Source organism: Lactuca virosa, chromosome 4 (genome assembly GCF_052849685.1).
Source record: "Lactuca virosa cultivar CGN04683 chromosome 4, Lactuca_virosa_CGN04683_v6, whole genome shotgun sequence".
NCBI lineage: Eukaryota > Viridiplantae > Streptophyta > Magnoliopsida > Asterales > Asteraceae > Lactuca > Lactuca virosa.
In genome coordinates, this window is record NC_136429.1 from 52,292,925 (window position 1) to 52,318,645 (window position 25,721).

General features: G+C 39.3%; 1 protein-coding gene and 1 non-coding gene across 2 annotated transcripts; one reads left to right on the forward strand and one right to left on the reverse strand.

The window, feature by feature from the left end:
• Nucleotides 1-5,207: 5,207 nt before the first annotated feature.
• LOC145104449 (uncharacterized) lies at nucleotides 5,208-7,769 on the forward strand. Its single transcript, XM_079041695.1, has 3 exons — nucleotides 5,208-6,056; nucleotides 6,165-6,662; nucleotides 7,044-7,769. Exons 1-3 carry the CDS (start codon nucleotides 5,208-5,210, stop codon nucleotides 7,767-7,769), a joined length of 2,073 nt encoding a protein of 690 aa, XP_078897821.1.
• On the reverse strand, nucleotides 5,592-5,698 carry LOC145110130 (small nucleolar RNA R71). The gene has a single exon (XR_013709510.1). It is a non-coding gene; the product is annotated as a small nucleolar RNA R71 (small nucleolar RNA).
• Nucleotides 7,770-25,721: the final 17,952 nt, after the last annotated feature.

A 25,721-nucleotide genomic window follows, 5' to 3' on the forward strand; every position in this document is an offset into this window, starting at 1 on the left:
GTCGCTCGCCACCTTCACCACCATCCCCTCCAAATTTAGATGCGCTGCCACTGTTGTAAACCACAATCTTCACCTCATTGTAAACCCTAACCGTCATCTCTTTTCATGTGTGTTTGTCGCCTCTGTTGTGTTCTTTTTAAACCCTAACCTCCGTCAGACAAACCACCACCATCAGATGAATCGTTGCCTCTTTTCAGGTGTGTGTGTGTGTATCAATTTCTCGATTTGTGTATGTGTGTTTTGATTTTCAGATTTGCTATGTGTGTTTCATTTTCCAAGTATGTGCAGTGGTAATGACAAAGGGTGGAGGTGGTGGTGGATGGTGTTAACAAAGGCTGGTGACTTGTTGGATCTATATGCTCAAGAATCATTTTAGAATGATGTTTGCCAATAACATATGATCCTCTAGGGTCACACCTTTAGCAAGTTGTCACTTATTGATTATTTATTAAGAATTCGATTATTAATAAATATACTCAACTCTTGTATTTTAATTTGGAGAAATTACTATTTTGTGAAAATAATATTGGGAAATTATTATTTTATGAAAATAATATTTTAGAGAGTATAACTATGTAACACCCGAAATTTGAGGAGAAACCTTTGGTATAAATCACCTTTTGGGGATTGGACACGGCGTGTTGGAGGCACCAACATGGCGTGTCGAGATAAGAAAAGGCGCGAGTTTCATTTAGAGCAACACGACGTGTTGCCTCCTGGAACACGACGTGTTGGTCGCTGGAAATGAAACCCTAATCTTCTGGGTTTTGCCCCATTTTTAAAGGAATGAGATGGCTAGGCCGGAGAGGTTGTTCGGTTTGGGTTGTGAAGTTGAGTCTGTGTGGGAGCAGTTTTGATTAGTTATGTTTGTCCCGGAGCCTGACATTGTTCAGGGTTTTCAATTTCAGGTATATCGATTGGATACTCGTTGGCTTAAGGAAAAGTTGAGGTTCATTCTTCGTTAGGGCTTGTGATATCTTCTATTTGGGTTCGACATCAGTAAGGGTGGGTGGTCATCTGAGCGAGGTGACTTCCCCCTTCATTATGGGATTTAGGGAGTTCAATCAATGATCGTTTAAGCCGGTAAAGGAGATAGTGAGGAATGTGATATTGCCATATTTATATATATTTTTAGGCAATATTTACTTACATTTTTATTAACATTTTGGTTATTTGCATAGAATTATGGTACTTATAAGGATAAATTGTTATTTGCAGCCAAAGTGAAGCATTTTCGAAGAAAGGGACCAAAATTGACAATACTTGGAACATTGGAGACTTGGAGTACAAAAGATGAAGAAATTCACAGATTCAACCGAAGTCACGACGTGGACGAGAAGACCACGACATGGCACGAGTATTCTAGAAGATATACGTGAAGAAGGAATCCTTGCCCGATACGGATAATTCTCGGATCACGACGTGGAGCTTCCTGCCACGACGTGGATCGCGACTTTTCAGAAAACTATAAATTCCCTTGCCCATTACGATTTGAAAAGTTTTTTGGCTGATTGAAAGGGTTCCAAAAGACGAATTTTAGCAGAAGAGAAGCTCTGGAAAAAGGTTTTCAACACCAAAGGTGTAACACCCAGAATCAGAAAGACCAAGAAAAGAAAGGAAAGGCTCTAAGTCAAGAGTCAACTCGTCGAGTCCAGGGAGGAACTCGACGAGTCGGAGCGGGATCCGGGGCATAGAGTAAGTGACCGACTCGGCGAGTCGGCTAGTGGACTCGGCGAGTCTGGTCTGGGCGAGAAAAACCCTAATCCCGGGGGTTGTGCCCTATTTAAAGAACATTACATCCCTTCCCCAGCCTCTTTACTCCCCTTTTGAGATCCAGAAACCCTAAATCGTGAGTGAGAGCCCTTGGAAGCAATTTAGAGCCTAGATAAGTGATTTTGGTGGAAAGGGGCTTGAAGATCAAGAGGCTTGCTGCAAAGGAGTGGTGTAGATCCGGGATCTACTTCAGTTGGAGCATATATTGGAGGTAATAAGCTGTTGCTTTGGCTTTATTGCAAATAGATCTATCTTATGTTTGAGATTTGGGGCATTTTGGGCATGATTGAGATCTATGTCGAGTTAGAGGCCTAGATATGAGGTTGCTACCTCAGATCTAGACTTGTGATGGTCCAGAAGGTCATAAAGTTCATGTCAATAAGTTGTTGGTGAAGCCCCTTTGTCTTAAACCCTATCCCTTGAGTGTTTTGGGCCTTTAGCTCCTTGGTTTCACGTAAAGTTTGCAACTTTACGTGGGGGATAGACTGTAGAAGAGTGGATCTATGGATTGGAGCCCCTGCATGGCTCGAAAAGCCACTGTATGGATTGAGAACTGGAGAAACTCGGCGAGTCACATGGGTGTACTCGACGAGTTGTATGAATATGTGCATGGGCTCGGCGAGTTGGAAGAACAACTCGGCGAGTCTGTTGAAGATTGCCTAGGACTCGGCGAGTCTGTTCTTGGACTCGACGAGTCAGGTCGCAGAACCCCCAACCTCTTCTGGTTAAGACGCAGATAAGTGAGTTGAGTGGTGACTCAGTGAGTTGGACAGGATGGGACTCAGAGATCGTTGAACTCGACGAAACCTGGGGTGACTCGGCGAGTTGGGTCATATTTTGAGAGCTTCTGAGTTTAAGGACTCGGCGAGTCTACGGGTTGACTCGACGAGTCGAGTCAACTGGAAGGTTGACTTTGACCAGGACTTTGACTTTATCCAGAGTTGACTTAGTTTGACTTCTAGAGTTCAGTTTGGAACTAAGTGTTTTATTGATATTAGTAGCTCGGGGAGCTAGTGGAGCAGCGGTTCAGGGAGTGGTCGGACAGCAGCCAGAGCGTTATCAGCAAAGTTCAGCAGTGCGAGGTGAGTCTCCTCACTGTTTGTATGGGTCTACGGCCACAATGCCAACCCATTTAGTTTATGTATGGTAGGAAGACCCAGGGGTTAGCCCTAGGCATTATGCATGAAAGACCAGGAGGAGGCTCCTGACACACAGTATGTTATTATGTATGGTAGGAAGACCCGGGGGTTAGCCCTAGACATTATGCATGAAAGACCAGGAGGAGGCTCTTGGCACACAGTATGTTATTATGTATGGTAGGAAGACCCGGGGGTTAGCCCTAGGCAACATGTATGAAAGACCAGGAGGTGGCTCCTGGCACACTGTATACTATTATGAATGAAAGACCAGGAGGTGGCTCCTGGCACACTATATGCTGAGTAGCCTAGTAGAGTAGTATGTAAAGTTGTCTTTGTGATGATTGCATGGAAGACCAGAGGGTGGCCCTTGGCACTTGTCTGTAAGACCCAGGGAGTGGCCCCCAGGCTTGACAAGAAAGACCATGTGCGGCCCGTGGCAATACAGCAAGACTATGTTTGGCACATAGCACTTTACTTGATTATGAATATGTTTGTTATGTATGGCTCATGGTTACGTATGGCATGTATGGATCAGCTGGGTTGTATGGTATGTGGTATCTGGGGAACTCACTAAGCTTCGTGCTTACGATTTTCAGTTTTGGTTTCAGGTACTTTGTTTTCAAGGAAAGGAGCCGGCTCGATCGCAGCGCATCACACTATGTTTTCCGCACATGAGATCTTTGGGATCACACTCTGATATGGTTTTATGATAATATGTTTTGATTACTGACACTTTGGCTTGACACGAGATATTATTATGTATGTTTTTATACTAATGGTCTATGTAATAACTTATTTAAAAATGAAATTTTTGGCCTTGAATTTTGGGATGTTACAAAAGGAGTAAAGGTTCATAATTAGTTTATTTGTTTGATACTTGAACATGTTCTATACTTTGATTTGTGTTTGTTTATTTGCTACTATGAGTAGCTAAATCTAGCAACTCTTGTTTAGCTAGATGAAGCTTCTAACATATGGTTTAGCTTAATGATTATTGGATTTGTTAGTTGGTAAATTGCTTGTGTTCGATTTGTTACTACCTAGCATGTTAATATTTGTTTCTTTAGCTGCTTGAATTCATGTTATGTGTAGTTAGTGATTATTAAACTGCATAAACTTGATAACCTAGTGATTTAGTGAACACTAATTTGCTAGAGCTAGGATCGACCAAAATCTTAGATGGTAATTAGAGTAAATAAATTTAGTTGTGCTAGAGAACATAAATTATGACCATAATTGTGTTTGCATAATAAATCTTACATAGCATACCTATAACTAATAACTAGTTCTGTGTTTTGCTTATGTATGACCATACAAGGTAGTTCATGAATTGGTAAAAAGATTAGTAAATTTAGACTTATATTGCTAATAATATAATAATTGGTGACCAACTTGATAATCCATAATAGCTAGCTAACCATAAAGAGGAAGTGGATTCGAACTAAACAAGAGTGTTTTTAATTACTTGATTGAATTCTGTGACTTAAGTTGATCTGGTCTTGTAAAATCAGATAAAACCCCATCTTTGCTCTAAAATTAGGTTAATTTAATAGTAGATAAATTAATTAGTTAACACCGTTCCCTATGATCGACACCCGACTTACCCAACTATTCTATAATTCGACTAGGTACACTGCCTAGGTGCATTTTAGTTAGTTAAGTTAGTTAGGTTATAAATTATAAAATTAGTGAGTACTTTTGTGCACATCAAGTTTTTGGCGCCGTTGCCGGGGAACGGCTTAGTTATAAATTATTTATTTGCTTTTGATTAATCGATCCTTTTTGTGGGATAAAACCTGCAAAAAGTTATTTTACCAAGCATAGTATAATTTATTTTTTTTATTATTATTTTCTTTTAGTTACAGGATTCACGACGTGAACCCATAGGCTCGCGACGTGAAAACTGTGAATTCTAGTTTTCTTTGATTTTTAGTTTATTTTTCTATTTTAGTTCAGTTTTACGTTTTTATTTTTGTTTTATTTCAGGAGTTCATGACCAGAGGTTCTAACACACCTTTGGTGCCACCTCTTGAAGACCCAGAGTCTGCCCTTCACAAAAAGAAAGATAAGAACGTGAAAGAAGATCAAACACCAAAGAAGACGCCCTTACAAGAACTCAAGTCAGTATTCTCAAAGAAGTCGGGAAGGAAGACGGAAGGATCAAGTTCATCTTCAAAGGATAAGAACAAGGTTGAAGACTTAGACCAAATACCTATCCCGAACGAATCCGAATACGAATCCGAAGCCGAGTTTGGACTTTATACAAGTGAACCCGAGAACGAGCCAAGGAACGAGATGGCAAACATTGAAGAAATGTCTATGGGAGCTTACAGAAAGAGAATTAGGGATGATGTTGGTCCAGGTTTAGTACAAACTGCCATTCCTGCCACTGCCACATTCGAGCTGAAAGGACATATCCTTTCTGCACTGAAGGATATCCCATTCCATGGAAAAGATCATGAGGATGCGTTTATGCACTTAGATGAAGTCAACGACATTGCTGATTATTTCAATGTCCCGAATGTGAATAGAGATACCGTCTTGCTAAGGATGCTACCAGTCACCTTCAAGGGAGCAGCAAAAGATTGGTTAAAAGCACTACCACCGGGTACAATCACTACTTGGGCTCAAATGCGTGAGCAATTTCTAGATCAGTTCTGCCCACCATCCAAGATAGCTAAACTCAAGAAGGCAATAGCCAATTTTGAGCAAAACCCGGGGGAGTCACTTTATGAGGCTTGGGAGCGCTACAAGGGGTTGTTAAGGAATTGTCCTCAACATGACCTTAACATCCAACAAGAAGTATCTATATTCTATGACGGGGTCAATGTAATGACTAGGCAACTCCTTGATTCTCAAAGACCACTTACAAAGAAAAATCCGGGTGAAGTCAAGGAATTAGTTGAAGAATTTGCAAAGCATTCTCGTGAATACCACAATCCAAGGAATGAAGGAGTAAAGGGAGTTGGGAATGCACATTCTGAAGAGATGGCTGCTATGATGGCAATGCTAAATAATATGGACCGAAGGATGACCCAAATGGACCAAACAATTCATGCAATTAGAGTTGGTTGTGAAAGATGCAGTGGTCCACACTTGACTAAAGATTGCCATTTGGATGAATATGGGAACAAGAAGGCTCAAGTTTGCTACTCGAGTGGGGACAAGTATGATGAAGACTGGAGGAAACCAAAGAAAGAGTGGCTGCCATATGATGAGTACAAGAGACAAAAAGAAGAAAATTTTAAGCAGACAGGCCGATGCTTCTACCAAAAAGAGCAACCACCAGCTGAGAAGAAAGTAGACTTGGAAAACATTCTGACCAAATTTATGGAAGCTTTCGAGAAAAGGCATAATGACACCGATGCAGTGCTAAAGGAACACATGAAAATGATGAAAGAACATCAAACAATGATGATTGACCAGCAAGCTTCATTAAGAAATCATCAAGCATCAATCCATAATCTCGAAGTCCAAATTGGTCAACTAACTACTTTGGTGAGCAACAAATTGTCTTCACAATTTCCCGAAAAGAACGTTCAATCCCATGCAATGATGATTGATACTGAAGAAGAGGCCATCTCTGAGTTCCTAGAAACCCTTGAAGTGGAGCCAAAGCCATCCGGACCAAAGCCAAAGAAGTCGAAAATTGAATATGAGAATGTTGCTGAACTACCAAATTCACGTCGTGAACCTCCTCTGTTCACGACATGGCCCCGACCTGAACATCAAAATTCAGATTCCGTTCCGGTATATCGTCCGCCTCTATCGTTTCCTTCCCGAGCTGGTATTAGTCCACTGGAAAGAGAGCATTTGGAGTTTATTAAGCACGTGAGGGGTATCTCGATTAATACTCCTTTTGTCGAGTCATTATCCAAAATTCCCGAATATGCAAAGTTTTTACAAGATTTAATAGACACTCGTCAGCAACTAAAGAAGAATTCTAAGGTGATTCTAAGTGAGCAAAGTTCAAGGGCTGTAATGGGAGAGTTACCTAAGAAGATGGGAGATCCCGGACGCCTCACTCTTCCATGTGAGTTTGGAAACAATTTGAAGACTTATGCTTTAGCCGATTCTGGGGCTAGCATAAATTTGATGCCTTTTTCGTTCTACCAAAAGTTAAATATCCAGAAGATGAAGGCAACAAAAATGACCATCCACATGGCCAATCGTTCGGTGACGCATCCGAGAGGAATTGTTGAAGACATCCTTGTTAAAATTGGGAAATTTGTTTTCCCAGTTGACTTTGTCGTTATGGATATGAAGGAGGATGCAAATATCCCAATCATTCTTGGTCGCCCTTTGCTAAATACCGCTGGTGCTTTAGTTGATGTTCGTGAATCTAAGCTTACATTGAGGGTTGGTGATGATAAGGAAGATTTTGGAATACAAGATGGATTTCAAGGATATGATGTTAAGGGTGAAGTGTTCAATATTGATGAAGATAATGAACTTGAAGAATTAGAGAAGCTTATGGAAGAAGAAATCAAGACAATTAATCAAGTCAAACGCACTAAACCAAGAGCATCCGTTCCGTTTTTCGTTGAAGTCATTGCCTACACAAAACCGACATCTTTGTTGAGCGAGGAAAACGATGAGTTGTCAAGTGATAAGGATGAGGCTACTTCCAAGGAGACGGTTCCAATGATAAAGGAAGAGAAGGTCCTTATTGAGCTAAAGAAGAATGAAGAAAAAGTGGAAATAAAAGGAACAAAAAGGAAGCTTGACATAGGCGAGGTGAAAGCTAAAAAGGAAAACTCGAAGAAGGCGTTCATTAGACAAGTCCAAGCATACAAGAGGCGATGGAAGGAGCAGAAAATCCAGCTGGTGATGGACTCATCTGGAAATTCAACGTAGGAAGCACGGAGTCCGGCTCACGACTCCATCAAAAAGAAGCGCTTCTCGGGAGGCAACCCGAGTTTGGTTTGCATTTTCTTTTCTTTTCTTTTTAGTTTTTGAGTTTTTGATTAGGAAAGTTATCAAGTCACCATCTAAAAAAAACTATTAAAACTTGGCTGTGGGGTGTTTTGTTAAACAATAAAAATAAACAAATATTAATATTAGCTAAATTATATTCTGTGTCCAGACATAATTCACGTCGTGGGCTGATGCGCCACGTCGTTGTTTAAGATGGAATACGGGGACTGATTTAGAACTGACCAAATTATCTTTTTACAAAAACCACGTCGTGGTATTCCCTTCCACGACGTGGCCTTTAAAAGTCAGGGGGGACGAGTTCATAAACACTTTGACCACAAGTCTTTTTCCCCATTTGTTTACTATCGCACGCACGGAAGCAACCCCACAACCGATTTTTCTTCATTTTTCTTCCAAGTTTCTTGTATTTTCTTGTCTTTTAACTCCATTTGGTATGTATTTCATCCCTTAATTGTTGACATTACTTGCAATTTATACATTCTCTTGGTTAGGGTTTGTTTTGAAGTTAAAAATCCCAAATTGGTTGAATTGGTTAGTATTTTTCGGATGCATGACTTTAGAATAGCAAGAGAAACAAACCCCAAGTATGATTTTTGGATGAATTTGACTGGACATTGTTCTATCTGAACCCCACGTCCCGACTGCGTCCCACGCCGTGGCGCTCAGAACCACGACGTGGTTTCTGGGTGAACAGAATTCAATTTCGTTTTTTATAATGCTTTGGGTGTTTTTGTTGGTTTTGGTTTATTTTTTATTTCAGGCATGGCTCCTAGACGTGCCGTTCAACAGGAGAATAACCCGATTGATGTGGCAAGTATTCATCCATTGTATCGGTTTCCTCAAAACATCTCTCGAGAATTATTGAACACATATGAGAACCGGTTAGGATGGTTATATAATCGGGAGTTTGCAATATCACCCATTGTGAATTGGAATTGGCTTAGGGGTGTGGGTATGATTTCAGAATTGGAGCACTTTTGGACGAAGGTATATGAAGGGAATGATTTTTCTTTTACTTGTCATGGGTGGAGGAACCTGTTTACACTTCAAGAACCTGTTTATCGGGAATTATCGGTGGAGTTCTTTGCTACCGTTAATTTTGAAGAGAGGACTGTGGACTTTGATTACGGACGGGCGTGGGGCGCTAGTTTTCCGATTAGGAGGGGTATATCGAGAGTGCAGTCTTCATGAGTTCGCTTGGCGCATGGGGTTATATACAGAAGTGGAGACTCAATCTCCATTCTTTGTGCCTTTTCTACTTGGGTGTGTTCGGGATTTTACTCCCGACACTTTTGATGTTCAGTTTTGGCGGACTATCTCTAATCACGAGTACGATTCTCGTGACTCTAGTGAAACGCAAATTCGGAATCCCGTGTATCGTTTTCTTCATCGCCTTATCACCTTTTCTATCAATCACAAGCACCATGGTGATAAGGTTTCCATTCAGAATTTGTTCTATCTATGGAGTATCATTACTCCCGGGGTCTGTTGTGATTTACCATATATGCTTGCGAGATTCATGGGGAAGAAAGCGACTGGTTCTAGGAAGGGGAGTCCGATAACGGGTGGACATTTGGTCACCCGCCTTGCTCGGTCGTATGGTATTTTGTCTCATGAGTTTGTGCGGAATCTTACACGTTTTCCCGACAATGAATTGTCGAGTCAAGTGTTGGGAGTTATGCGGGTGGTGGTAAATGTCGGGGGCGGCTATGTTATACCCTCAGAGGATGGAGAGCAAGAGGAGGAGCAACCAGAGCAACAACCTCCAGCGAGGCCCCGTAGACGAAATGTTAGAGCTCGGGGAGACATTGAGAGAGAACGTGCTGCTCAACAACATATGGGAGGAATGCCCACCGACCCGTTTCAAAGCTGGGTTGGGTCCTATTTGGATAATCTTCGCGGAGGGGTAACTTATAATACTCAAATTTTGGAGGCAATGTTTTCTCATATGGGTGTGGTTCGACCACCTTCCGTGCCACCGCAGTGCCCGTACATGCCTACTTGGGAGGAGCTTTGGAACCCGAGAAACGATGGAGAAGGACCTAGTGGAGTACAAGGACATGGCGATGATGATTGATTTCCTTTTTCTTAGTTTTCATTTAGTTGTTATTTGGTTTTGTTTTGTGTGGTTTTTGATTTGTTTTTAAACTTATGGTTTGTAAGACTTGACAACTATTATGTTACTTTTACTTGTCTTTTGGTTGTTTTATTTCAGTTTTGCAATGGAGTCTCGGTAAGGAAGGTCAAGTCAAGAATCAGTTAGAGTCTAGAAGTCAAGAGTCGCGACCCACAATTCGACATAAGTGTGGGATGCGTTAGAGAGAGAGAGGATCGAGTTAGAAAAGTGTCTTTACATACTGAATTAGAAGAGTCTTAACCCATTAAGACATTAGTCAAATTGCAAGGTTCAAGAAGAAGTGGGTTATGAATATTTTCTGAAGGCCAGTTTTCACGACGTGGCTCTCCTGTTCACGTCGTGGATTGATATAAATGAGAAATTCTGCATGCGTTCTTTAACGACAACACGACGTGGTATTCTACATCACGACGTGATTTCTAAATTTTTCTCCATTTTGAAGACCATTGGGTGTTTTACCTTATGGCTTTCCACGTATCTTCTTGGGATCATTCTAAAGACTATTATGGCTCGTTTCCCCCACCATATACTGTGGCGTTTTCTTTCCCACATTATTCTACACATTTGCATCACTTTTATTGATGATTGGAAGTTTCGATTTGTTGTTTGATGGCTTATTTACATATCTATCAAGTTCAAGTCCAAGTTCATATTTTGAAGGGGTCCATATTCGAGATGCACATTTTATCCACACTTTTGGAGTTCGATCACGCTGCTATCCCAGGGGAGTCTGTTCCTTTTTCTCCCTTTTATTGTTTTTAATTTATTTTTATGCATACAATGAGGGCATTGTATGTGATAAGTGTGGGTAGGAGGTAGAAAAGGTAAATTACTAATTACTAGAAATTTGGTAAATTTTAAAATTTTTAATAATTGGATCTAGTAATAACAATTTGAGTTGTAATTGCTAGTGTTGTATTGGGATGATCCGATAAGAGCTCAAATGTTTAATTAAGCCGATACACATTATAGTGCATTTGTGACCTCCCTTATTTTAGTGAAATCATGGAACAAAAACACAACCTCGCTTAGTTTGAGGAATGCGATATGTTTAGCAGCCTGTACCAGAAATATATCCAGGAAAGCTATGTCTTAGCCAATAAAGGTTGAAGTTAAGCACCCCTGCTTAAACATGTAAGTTTTGAGTGGAAAAAGTGATATATTTACAAAAGAAAAAAAAGAGAGAAATTACCAAAAAGTGAAAAAATTGAAGAATTTTTGGAGCATAAAAGTATCAAAGTATGAAGATCAAAGATCGAAAATTCTGAAGTTTCAAAAGTTGAAGATATCAAAATTACACAAAAAGTTGGTGAATTCAAAGAAGTCAAAGATTAAAATATCAAGAAGTGAAGAATTCCAAGAGCTCCATTGTGGTATCAAAAGTTGTAATTTCTAGAATTATGTATGCTTGGGTAGCTTTACAAAAATACTTCGACGCTAAGTAAGATTTCTGAGGATGGATTCGGAGGGTTGCATAAAATGAGCATTGTTCGAAAGAAGTGGGCGAGTGTTTATGAAGATTGTGAGTATTTAGAGTATGGGGGGGTCCTTTAGTAAAATTTTAGACACAAATGCATGCGTTGAGGTCATGGCATAATGGCTGAGTTCAAAAATGGATTGTTCTATATGATGTTAGTGATGAAGGTTTAAGTTTCAATTAAGTAGATTTGCTTGAGGGCAAACAAAGTACAAGTGTGGGGTATTTTGATATTGCCATATTTATATATATTTTTAGGCAATATTTACTTACATTTTTATTAACATTTTGGTTATTTGCATAGAATTATGGTACTTATAAGGATAAATTGTTATTTGCAGCCAAAGTGAAGCATTTTCGAAGAAAGGGACCAAAATTGACAATACTTGGAACATTGGAGACTTGGAGTACAAAAGATGAAGAAATTCACGGATTCAACCGAAGTCACGACGTGGACGAGAAGACCACGACGTGGCACGAGTATTCTAGAAGATAAGCTTACGTGAAGAAGGAATCCTTGCCCGATACGGATAATTCTCGGATCACGACGTGGAGCTTCCTTCCACGACGTGGATCGCGACTTTTCAGAAAACTATAAATTCCCTTGCCCATTACGATTTGAAAAGTTTTTTGGCTGATTGAAAGGGTTCCAGAAGACGAATTTTAGCAGAGAGAAGCTCTGGAAAAAGGTTTTCAACACCAAAGGAGTAAAGGTTCATAATTAGTTTATTTGTTTGATACTTGAACATGTTCTATACTTTGATTTGTGTTTGTTTATTTGCTACTATGAGTAGCTAAATCTAGCAACTCTTGTTTAGCTAGATGAAGCTTCTAACATATGGTTTAGCTTAATGATTATTGGATTTGTTAGTTGGTAAATTGCTTGTGTTCGATTTGTTACTACCTAGCATGTTAATATTTGTTTCTTTAGCTGCTTGAATTCATGTTATGTGTAGTTAGTGATCATTAAACTGCATAAACTTGATAACCTAGTGATTTAGTGAACACTAATTTGCTAGAGCTAGGATCGACCAAAATCTTAGATGGTAATTAGAGTAAATAAATTTAGTTGTGCTAGAGAACATAAATTATGACCATAATTGTGTTTGCATAATAAATCTTACATAGCATACCTATAACTAATAACTAGTTCTGTGTTTTGCTTATGTATGACCATACAAGGTAGTTCATGAATTGGTAAAAAGATTAGTAAATTTAGACTTAAATTGCTAATAATATAATAATTGGTGACCAACTTGATAATCCATAATAGCTAGCTAACCATAAAGAGGAAGTGGATTCGAACTAAACAAGAGTGTTTTTAATTACTTGATTGAATTCTGTGACTTAAGTTGATCTGGTCTTGTAAAATCAGATAAAACCCCATCTTTGCTCTAAAATTAGGTTAATTTAATAGTAGATAAATTAATTAGTTAACACCGTTCCCTGTGATCGACACCCGACTTACCAAACTATTCTATAATTCGACTAGGTACACTGCCTAGGTGCAGTTTAGTTAGTTAAGTTAGTTAGGTTATAAATTATAAAATTAGTGGGTACTTTTGTGCACATCAGAATGATTTCGAGGACGAAATCTAATTTAAGTGGGGAAAGTTGTAACACCCGGAATTTGAGGAACAACCTTGGGTATAAATCCCCTTTTGGGGATTGGACACGGTGTGTTGGAGGCACCAACACGGCGTGACGAGATAAGAAAAGGCGCGAGTTTCTTTTAGAGCAACACGACGTGTTGCCTCCTGGAACACAGTGTCTTGGTTGCTGGAAATGAAACCCTAATCTTCTGGGTTTTGCGCCTTATTTAAAGGAATGAGATGGCTAGGGTTTGTTCACCCTCAGCCCCCATCATCCCTCGGGACCTGAAGGAAATCCTAATCATCTTTCCCTATCATTTGTGATCTAGTGTGGTGTTCTTGGAGCCAAAGAAGGAAGAAGTTGGAAGAAGGAAGCAATATCCAGCAAACAAGTCCCTCATCTTTCAACTTGGCATTCTTCTGGACCTTTGTAAGTGTCTATGATCCGATTTTTATCATTCCATGTTTCTAGATATTGAGTTTTGTCCCTTTAGCTTCTTGTTCTTGAATGATAGGATGGTTAGATCTCATAAAGTTTGCAACTTTATGAATCTCTAGGTCAGGGTGACCTTGTTGAGTGTTGGATCTGGCTTATGGTTGGGTTTTGATGCCATGTGTAACACCCATAAAAATCAGGCCAAATTTAAACTTTTTAAAACATTTAGAAACCAACAGTTATTACCAATTTGTTTTCAAAACAGTTATATATCAGAGTATCCCAGAAACATAGTCATAAAATATGAGGAGTTGTACGATCACGCCTTTGCCTTCCTGCTATCATCTGAGGTACCTGAAACCAAAACTGAAACTGTAAGCCCAAAGCTTAGTGAGTTCCCCCAAAATACCGATACACTGCAAATAACACATATACAAATAACATCATGTACTGGGTCCACAACTTTACAGATTTGATTACCACTGGGCCCACAGTGTGAGTCTGGCTTGCCTTCTGGGCCCACAGCTCACATCTGGATTGCCACCGAGCCCAAAGTACGAGTATGGTATTCCCTACTCGGCCCTCAGCTCGTATCTGGAATGCTCCCGAGCCCACAGTGCGAGTCTGGAATGCCCTACCCGACCCTCAGCTCGTATCTGGAATGCTGCCGAGTCCTCAGTATGAGTCTAGCATGCCCTGCCCGGCCCTCAGCTCATATCTGGAATACTCTAGGGTTTGTTGGCTACCGCACGGAGCAGTACAACCTCAACCCAACCCACATAATATGTCGACATATAACATAACTAATGCACATACAAATAATAATATAATAACACAGGTAGTCCTACAGATCTACCAAACTGGCATAGCAACTAGTATGTAAAACTAACTCATACTCAACATAATACCAACTGCTAGGATAACATATCCAATGGGCTGGCATTGGTGCCTTCGACCCCTTAGTATAGTGAGGATAACTCACCTGACACTGCTGAAGTCCCGCGGATGAAACTCCAGCTGTTGGTTGACAGATTCCCGAACTACCAACATCAAACAATACCCAATTAATAATTGGTTCCAACACATAACCATAAATACTTGGAGTAAAACTACTTTACCCCATCTTAGCTTGATTCAAGCCCAAGGCCTAATCCAAAGTCCCAAAGGTCAAACTAGGAATCAAAGCCCAACACATGGCCCAATTTTCCAAATTGGGCCCAAACCTCTCCATGGTCTTCCCCTAAGGCCCAACCATTTAGTCCAGTCCAAACATTTGGCATTTCTAATGGCCCAATATCTCATGATCATAAAGGCCCAACTATGGCCCATCTATGGCCCAATTTTCTAAATTGGGCCCAACCCTTCATATGGGCCTTACCCTAAAGCCCATCTAAATATTTTAGTCCATATGATTACTCTTGGATGGCCCATTAATAATCCAATTACCAAAGCCCAATGGAAAGGCCCAACTTAAGGCCCAAGTGAAATTAGGGTTTTCACATAAAATGACGATTAGGGTTAAGTGAGAATCACTTAACCCATTAAGGACTTAATCCATTAAGTCCAATATTGCCTTAGATTAATTGTAAATGATTATTAATTAATTATTTTAAGTTTAGCAAATAATTCCAGTGCGGGTCCCGATAAATCCCCAAAATTAGGGTTTCATGACATTAGGGTTTTCCAAAGCCTAATTAGGGCTTCCAATCCAAATACTAGCCCATTTGTCACATGGTTGGGCTTTTAGGTCAATTAGGGCTTCATTGGTCCCATTAGGGTTTCATTGGGCCCATTAGGGTTTCATTGGGCCCACTAGGGTTTCGTTAGGCCCATTCTGTCTAAGCATCCAAAACGAGTCAAAACGCAAACTAGGCACACCGCCACCCAACACGGCTGGTGGCGGCAGCCACCACCTCACGGTGGTGGTTATGAGTTTTCTTTTAATTATTCCTTTACCGATTACATCATACAACACAAAAACCCAATTAACACACACACACACTAGGCTACACACACATCCGTTCTATGGCGGCAGGCGGTGGTCGGAGGTGCTAGCCACCACCTCACGGTGGTGGTGGTGGCCCTCTTGTGATTACTGGCCAACTAGCCACACACACAACACGTCTTCTATTCATAAAAGAGTCCAGCCACCCACCTGGTGGCGTAAGGCGGTGGTAGCGGCACAGGAAAACGACAGCAGCAGCGGCTATCGGTGGCACAGCCGCATGGCGGCGAGGGAAATTAGCGGAACAGTTGGCAGCAACATCAGTTGTTGGGGCAGCAGTAGCGACGCAACACCAGTAGAAGGTGGAGAAGGAGAATAGGTCGGAAAAGCAACCTTAGTCATCGCTACGTCCGGTGACAGCCTCATCTTCAACGGAAGCGGGCAGCGGCGGCAGCAGCTCCGGTCTTCGACTTCAAATCTACCGACAGGCGCGACTTCAGTCTCGGTGCTCCCTTCATCGGCCGAGTAAAGTGTGGTGGTTCACGGAAGTGGTGGTGTTGCTACGATGACGGAATAACGGTTGACGGACGAGGCTTCCATGGTCGAACAACAGCGTCATAAGCAACCCCCGCACCCCCGATCTTCCTGGCTGATTCATGTCAGCAGTACAGCAGCGGAAACAAGTTTCGTCGGCAACAATGGGAGGAGGTGGCGGCGACTTGACGGAAAGAGGATAGTGGCGCCGGAGATGGGTGAGGTGAGGGTGGCGGTCGAATGAAGCATTAGGGTTAGGGTTTGTACTGGGGGTGACGGGTTTAAATACCCCGATCCCCACAACTTGTTTCCATAATGACTAAAATGGTCCCTCTTTCCCCCATTTCTTTCAAAATAAATCCATATTTTACCTTTTAACCCTCAGCATTAAAATTCATTACAAATCAAGTACAAAATGTTACCAATCAGCCCATGCTTCCATAAACCCTTACATATTAAGTCCAAATAATACCAAACACCCCCTGACTTCTAAAATCCTTTGCAAAACAAGTCTTGAAATTACACTTTAACCCCCCAGAGGTTCCAATCTTGTCATTTGGCTTCCCGAAACCAACACCCCACTAATTATTATTTGATTTTGGACAATAATAATATAAAATAATAATAAAATTACTTCTCGGGGTTCCAAGTTTATTATTTAATTATTCTATTTTAAACGGAATGTTACACCATGTATAAAGATTAGTTCATAATCCTCATTGTTGACCTAATTTGGGTTCAAGACATGCATTGGGCATGCATGTCCATAAAGCACCGACCTTTGGGGATGGTTTAGTGCTAGAACCTCTTTTGGAAAGTATTGGACATCAACTTTAAGGATTAAGTGCTTATTGGTTATGTACTTGCATCTTCAAGCCTTATAGATGGGTTTTGGACCCTTTGGAGTAGTCCCAGAGGATAAAGTTGGAAACTTTATCCTTCTTCATATCGTTTTGGTCCAGATCTGAGCTTTGGAGCTCTGGGAATCGAAGGAAGCAGCTTAATGGATTAAGTTGCTGAAACTTAGCAAACACGACGTGTTTGCAAGACAACACGACGTGTTGGCTGGGGTTTTCCCGACTGTTTGGATGCGGGGGGAACACGACATGTATGCAAGTTAACACGACGTGTTGGAGTCAACATGGACTGTTGACTTTGACTTTTAACTTTGACCAAGTTTGACCTTGAGGGGGTATTTTGGGTATTGTGGTATTTTGGGATTTTGATGATTATTGGTCACTTGAATGGGTAGGTATTGGTTGGAGCTGAGATTTGGAGTCGGGACCTCATCAGCTATGGATCAGATCGGGAGGTGAGTTTTCCTCACTGTACTTACGGGTCGAAGGCACCAATACCGAACCCTTTGGATTGTTATCCTGGTTTATCGTATGTTTGAGTACTGTAGTGATCTGTTAGATCTGTGTCCTGGTAGATAGGATGATGCTATGCTTAGTGATCTGTTAGATCTGCCTGTTATCTGTTCTGGCTATATGTTTACCGGATGCATATGTTGATGTAGTGTGGTTGGGTTGAGACTGTACTGCTTTGTGCTGTCAGTCAACAAACCCAGTAATATTTATATCGGTATGTTATTATGTATGTTTATCTATTATATATATGTCGACATGGTTTTTGTGTGGTTGGCTTGACGTAGACCTGCTTTGTGCTGAAGGCCAACAGACCCAGGGCGTCCCGGATAGACTGAAGGCCAGTGGGGGCGTACCAGTCAGGCCGAAGGCCCAGAGAATGTTCCAGATAGGCTGAAGGCCCGGTGAGGCGTACCAGTCATGTTGAAGGTTCTGTGAGTGTACCAGATAAACTGTAGGCCGATGGGGCGTTCTAGTCAGACTGAAGGCTCTTTGGTGTACCAGATGGACTATAGGCCGGTGGGGCGTTCCAGTCATGCTGAAGGCCTTTTATGCATGTTGTTTATGGTATAGGTCATTTGTTGAGTGTTGGTATTCAAGGGGAAACTCACTAAGCTCTGTGCTTACAGTTTTTGGTTTATGGTTTCAAGTACTTCTGATGATTGTGGCGAGGAGAGGGCGTGACCGTACACATCCTTGGTTTTACTACTGAATGGATCTTGGGAAACTATGGTTTCAAATAATGTTTTAGATATAACGATTTTGTAAAAACTTTTCTTAGTAAAAGGGTTGTTTTGAAAAGTTTAAAGTTATTGAAATTTTGGGATGTTACAAACTAGCTATTTAATCACACGGTATGATTAAATATGTGTGTACACATTTTTGGACACATAGAAGTCCACTAGCCAAAACTTGTACATGTATGGAATAAAGATGGAGTAAAAGCTACCCCTCTCCCTCTCTTCGTACCTACGACCACTAGGCACAAGCATGGATGTGTTTTTCTTGTTTGACTAGTTTCTTACATGCACCATGCTTCTAAATCCCATCCCTTTGCATTTAATGAAAGCATGGGTCTTATATCTCACATGTGGGTGTATAAGAGAGTGTAAGACTTCCTCTTTTGAGCGATTTTTTTGCTCTTCCCTTGGTGTGGTCGAAATTCCTCCTCTCTCCATCTCTTTCTCTCTAGAGTAGACTAGTGAAAGTGTTGGGTGCTTAGAAGTGCTTCTTTAGTACTTAATTGTGATAAGTGCTTAAAGACTTAATAAGTACTTCATACAAGATGAGAAATAGAAAGAAGCTAGAAGAACAAAACAAGGAAACAAATTACACAATATCCATCATAGGACTATTAAGCCATACAACCCAACTAAACGACCCCTTATATCTATATTGACACCAAAAGAACGCTTGTGTGACAATGCAATAAAAAATAACAGGTTTCTTATGGACACTTTTACCAAAGATAACCTTGTTTCTGAACAACCAAATATGCCACTACATGAAAAGGAACACAACTTCAAGAAACTCCTTATGAAGTTTGGAAATCTGAATACTAGCAAACCACAATAACCAATCTCTATAACACAAAATAATCGTCATAGTAATGTCCAACCAACATAAGATTTTGTGTTGCACTTCCAAAACAAACGAACACAAAAAAGGTGAATAACCGAGTCAACCCCTTTATCACAAATAGGGCATTGCAAGGAAGGAATTTGCATCCCCCTCCTAGAAAGAAACAGACGAGGAGACAAAACTATGCATTCTCCAAGTTAGGAACTAATTTTATTCTAGTGAAACTTAAATATCATATTTGATATCATACATTATATTATTCACCAACATCACATTTGTTGTAATGTTTAGTGTAAGGATTGTAAAAATAAAACTGACGCATTGCACTAAAACTCAATGCAATTTATGCCTATTTCCGACTTAAGTTTGTATTTTCAAAAACCACATATTTATATTTAAAAGGAGTATTCCTGTTTTGAAAATACTTTCCCGCAGGTGGTGCATCATTTAGTGAAGATACAAAGCGTTTTGTCTTGTTTTGAAAACGACGCTACATTACTCTCATATTGTTACTCATGATTGAAGCCTTCACGATTTAGGTGATTTTTGATGGACTAGCTGAAAACTTAGTTTATAAAAAATGATGTTTGGTGAAACTAGATGATAAGCTAATTGAAATGTATAAAATATTTGTCTTGTTTTGCAAACGACGCTACATTACTCTCTTATGGTCACTCATGATTGAAGCCTTCAAGATTTAGGTGATTTTTGATGAACTAGCTGAAAACTTAGTTTATAAAATAACATAAAAAAACATACTGAAAATTGAGGGTTTTTTTTAATTGTTAAAATGTATATTTGTGAGAGTTTCAAAAAAATTTCAATAATCATGTTGAAATGCTACTCTGAATAGCTTTAATTCATAAGTTATTTTTTCAAATATAAAAACCTTAAAAACTAGAAAAATAAACTGATTTTGACTCAAAACATAACCTTAAATTTGAGTCTTCTAGGAAGACCATAAGATAACTTATTTATCTATTTCTTATTTAATGTAGACAAAACTTCAAAAATGGTCCCTGTGGTTTTCGAAAATCTGAAGTTTAGTCCCTAATCTTTAAAACCTCACAGATGGTCCCTGTGGTTTCAAAACTTTTAACAAATGGTCATTTTCGCTAACTCAGTTATCTTTTTGCCGTTAAGTTAAGGGTAATTCTGTCATTTCACAATCACAGGGACCATTTATGAAGTTTTGTCTTATTTAAAAAAAAGAAAAAAAAATTATTTAATATTAAAGGTCTCTCTCTCTCTCTCTATCTCTATCTCCCTCTCTCTCTCTCTCTCTCTCTCTCTCTCTCCTAACCGAGTTTCCCATTGAAAGTAAATGTGTGTGTATTTCCAGAACTACAATTCATGGAAGAAATCAAAAGCATTACCCACTACCCTTATAGAACAACCCCAAATTTGTTAATCTGCCCTAATTCATATCATCGACTCCTATCCACCTCCAAATGTTCCTCCACATCGCCTTCACGTAAAGAATATCTCCATCCCCCATTCGTAATACTTGTAATTATCAACATCTCCATCTGAATAATATTTTCTTCTATAAAAGGACATGATATCAAGGTCTTCTCTATGGCGTCTCAAGCAAACTCCAACACAAATTGAAACAACCGAGCATAAAACAACAAGAAAAATCGATAAAAATATGATTTCTCTGTTCATGTGAGCTTCAAGATGGCTTCGTTTCGATTGGGCGCCTGAATTGTTGAGCATGACTTTGGTTTCCATTCCTGTGTACACCATAACTCCTACTGCCCAGTTCGTGTTCTTGATGACACATCCACGAAGAACGATGTTGGAAGGGCCAAGTGAGACGCGTTTTTGATCGATCTCCATGTTGGCTAAGAAACCGTATATATGTTGGGTTATGAGCATTCTAACACTCCTAAGTGTACATGCAACCCTAAATACCTTGGATCTATGTTTTCTCTATTATACATACAATTATGAACATCCAAGGTATTATCCTAATCTAGCATACAAAATAATAAATATAACAAGATAGAATACATACCTCTTTGATGTAGAATGTCTTCATGAAGCTTGAGTGCCTAGTGCCCCAAGTGTGACACCTCAAATGGTTCACACAACACCAAATACACTTGGAATAACTTGAGAGAAACTTGAACACTCCTTGAAATCGTCTAGCCCTCACACTCACACATTAGTGCACGATTTCTTGAGCCATGGGATTCTTTTATATGGTGGCTATTAGGGTTACACCATGTAACTCATAACTTTACCCATTCCTTATGCTCCATGGATTTTAACCTCCATGGAGTATCCATGGGTCACCCCATGGACTTAGTCCAACATAAGGAATCTTGGATCACAAGCCCACATATATAAGAATGAATGATTTACACAATCAACCCATATATTTAATTAGTCTCCTTTTGATCACTTAATTAATTCCAAATTAATTCTTGATCAATACTAATTAAATAACCTTATTAATATATTAGAACTTATAATATATTAACCAACCTTAAGTGTTATTTCTCTCATTATAGTCTATCCAAATGCATGATGCCATGCAACCCAAATGGACCATGCCGGGTCGGGTCAAGTCTTACCAATTATAGTTATGGACTTAGACATTAATCCAACAATCTCCCACTTGGATAAGTCTAAAACTATTATTGCGTATGACTTCAGGAACCGATCAGCAATCGTAGCTCTCAAAAGCTTCTGTCGAACTCTGACCTTGTCGATGAACTCTGACCTTTGTCAATGACTTGTCCATTAGATAAGGGATCATATATTCCTCCATTCTAGATATCATATGGACTGAGACATGGATTATCAATCATTCTCTCTGTCCATTTGTTGTTTCCCGATTTCCGATTCATGATGACTGACTGATTGAACAAATCAAATCAGTCCTGACTTGGCCAAGCACTCACATGTATCATCTTTAAATCATCGAGGGGCCCACAGATATCGCTTTTATCCCGAAGGTAAAAGGAATGAATAAACTTCGACTCATATGGCTTGTTCTACTACTTGTTGAATCATACACAAAGGCACGTTTTATAACATCGAGTTACCAATGCGTTTTCGTGCAATCAATGTATAACCAGCTCATAGTAACAACTCATATCTCTAGGTTTGAAGAATATAAGATATTATCGTCTCATGATCACTCGTGATAAAATCCATGAAGTGATTCAAATGAGCGCGGGTTGAATCCAATACTCAGAACTTATGAGCACTCATGAGTGTTGTAGCACCACTTTGTCCACCAACTTGGACCTCTACAAACCAACCCATGACAGTCTTGATTCATATCTACTTCCAACATATGACCGACTGTGGATGGTTTGAATAACTTAATCATTCAGGAAGAGCGCCTTAGTTATTCTGGAAGTCAAAACATGCAAAGTGAAACACAAGAATAAATGAATCAAATATGGTATCAAACCCTATGAATATAAATAAACACTTTTATTTATCACCATACTGATTACTCATTATTCATTGTTTCGGTTTTATCAACTTTATACTTGAATTTAAAACAATAGTTGTCCCATGCTCCAAGCATGTACACTATGTTTTCTAAACACTAGTCATGCCATACACCAAGTATGCATACTATGTTTGTCTATGATCTTTACTTTGTAAAATAGATCAATTGAACATCACTCCAATGATCCTCTTTTCACAGTCCCAAATCCTTACTGCAAATGCAAGAATTCCAAATTCATGCCATTTACTGAAATCTGTTAGATTCTAAACTTATATGCATTGATCCTCTTAATGATTATGCACGAAGTCAGAAAGACTTGACAACAATCATTATAGAGCATTCCAAAGGAGATCAGCTCCTTGGAAACATCCTTCTTTCATTAAGTTTCCTAATCTTACACAGATTGAATAATTTCTAACTTTGAAACATTTCCATATTCCATTTTGACTATCACTTCTGAATAAGAGTTGCCTCCTTACAGATTATGTCAATATGGTCCTTCCAGAATTAACATTATACTTCCAACTTTTCTTGAGCAACCAATCTTTGGTAAACCTTAGATTGTCCTCGACAATTGCTTAATCATTTTAGTTATATCCAATTCTAGACCTTTTCCCTTCATAATGCCCCAGGCATTTGGAAAATTTTAGAAAGGATGAATATAGCACATGTAATCGATCCTATATCCGAAGCATATGGGACACGATTCATGATGTCTCACATAAAGACTAAACCAGTCTTATGCTATAATATTTCCATTTCAATTTGCCAAGTTCTCAAAATTCAAATTATGAAAAGGGATGCCGTAATCATAATCGAATTTTAGAACGCAAATAATGGACCCATATATAGAATTTCCTTATGTTGAGCCATTCCAACATGAAATTCATATATATATCCTTGATTAAATACGATTAAAATCTCAATCTAAGCTTTTAGAATTGAAATGAAGTATAATTTCCTCTCCCTTAATTATAGCAAAACAACTTTTTCAACCCCTGCAACCTCACGAATTGAAACTTTTGTTTTCTATAATTAACATTGCTAACTTGCAACCTTTGTCATAATTATCATGCTCACACTAACATGATGATTATTAGCATAACACTTATGCTCCCACTAGCTTTGACATGTACTCAGAAATCAGCTGACTTTCTTACCAAAGTTCAGATTTCTGATACTAGATTGTTTTGATAAAACTTTATCAAAATCATACACCTCTCTTAGATAGCTCACATGTGTGTCTAAACAATTTTAGAACTATGAAAAGGGATGCCGTAATCATAGTCTCAATTGTTTAGACCTTTGCCACTTCTCACAAGTCCATGTTAGTGTGCCGGTAAACCACACACGCTCCACTAACGACTTTGAGAATGCAAATATCACAATTGCTATCTAGCTAAAATCTACTTAGTGAAAGTGTTTCCTCACCATCATTTTCATGAATCGGAGAGAAACCTTATGACACTTAGATTTAATAGTGTATGTGTTCTTATCCATGTGAATTTGTCAAAACCATAATCACAAGACAAGGTTAGTGACAAATCCAAACTCATATTGATTAAACTTGTGCAATCTTAAATTCTTGCCATTTGGCAGCTCAGGTGCCTGCCATTGCTTCCAAGTAGTTGTGCAACCAATTGAGAACTCTCAGAACTCCTATGCAAAGCCAACTTGAATAGGCACAAAAATTTCAACACGATAGGTTATAAACCTCAAGTCGTGTGCTAGTGAAGGACTTTAGGTTTTATTCTTGATTAAGTCTTGAAACTTTCAAGAGCTTTAAGACTCCCACTGTCCTCTTGACATATAAGACTCCCTTGTCAAATATTCAAGAGATAGTGCGGATTCTTTATCAAGACTAACACTTTACACAATTGGCCTAAGTTGGTCTCTGTTTTATCCAAAACATCACAACTTACCAATTTCAAATGTACAAGAGTAGATAACCTTTTACTCTTACATTTGACTAGTGTTAACAAACCCTCTTTAAGATATATCACTCAAGTTACAATCTTGGAGTATGACTCTAAGAATTGTTTTGGAACGAAGTATGACTCATCTTTTTGATTTAACCATTTCAACAATTCATGACTCCTCTTCTTAGTCATAAGAATGCACTAAGATGACTTTAGAGGACCAATTGTGATATGGTATCTTAATCATTAAGCTGATCATAAACATGATACTAAAGTACTCTCCCATCTTTTCAGATTTGAGAAACTTTTATCTTTCTGCCATACTTTGATTCTTCTTATTCGTTCTGTCTCACATTGAAACTTCTCCAATGCTACAGACTTATACTTAAACTTATAAGTATAACCATATTTACTGAACTTAAGTAAATCATGGCGAATAGTCTTCTTGATCTTTTGTGGTGGACTTGACCAGTGCACAAGAATGTGTACTCGATCCCTTAGTCCTTTCCTTATTCACATAAGGAATTAGTCTTAATTTTCCAAGCTGAAAGTTCTCATTCATCATACTATACAACTTGCATGATTCCAAGTTTCGGTCCAATTGAACCTTGGGTGATGAGAATCTTTCCTTATTTGGTAATATTAGACACTACCACAACCGAAAGAATCAAATCCATTTTTCCAATATTGCTATCAATGGAATCTTATAAGCAACAACTTTTCACAAATGCCATTGTAAGGATACTTAAAATAAATATCATAACTCTTAAGTAATAGCCCAAAGTTCTGATCACCGAACCATGCGATTGAAACCCATCTTCGCGATCAGAATCAGCATGTACTTAATAGAGTTAGACAATGGACTTTACTTGAAGTAGAGCCAAACTTATTGACATTGACATCCTTAGGTAAATTTGGCAGCTTCGTAACCAATGTCCCTTCCTTTGGCAATAGTTACCTATGGACCCTTGATAATGGGACTATCTCAGACTTCACCTCTCTCTTTACCATTGGGTCAACCGAGTTGACTATGGCCGATCCCTTTCCATTGGGAAGAGAGAGCTTTACTGGATATCCAATGTCATCATTGTCAATGTCCATAGCGTTTTAGGAAGTTGATCTTAGCAAATAGATAAGATCATTAAGGGTCTTGTCTTAGTCTGTTTCATAGGATTCCCAAAAGAACTCACTATGTGACTTAGAAAGTAGTTGAGCCACCAACTTTCTCAAGACTTTGACACCCAACTCTCCCGGCTTGTCAATATGTGACTACATCTCCAAGATGTGATCACACCTAGACCTTGCCTTGCCAATAGGGCTTGAGCGACCTTAAACTTTTTAGGAACTTGTGGGTTAGGGAGAATAATTGGAGGAGGTGAAAGAAGTATGATATCCATGGGACATCATC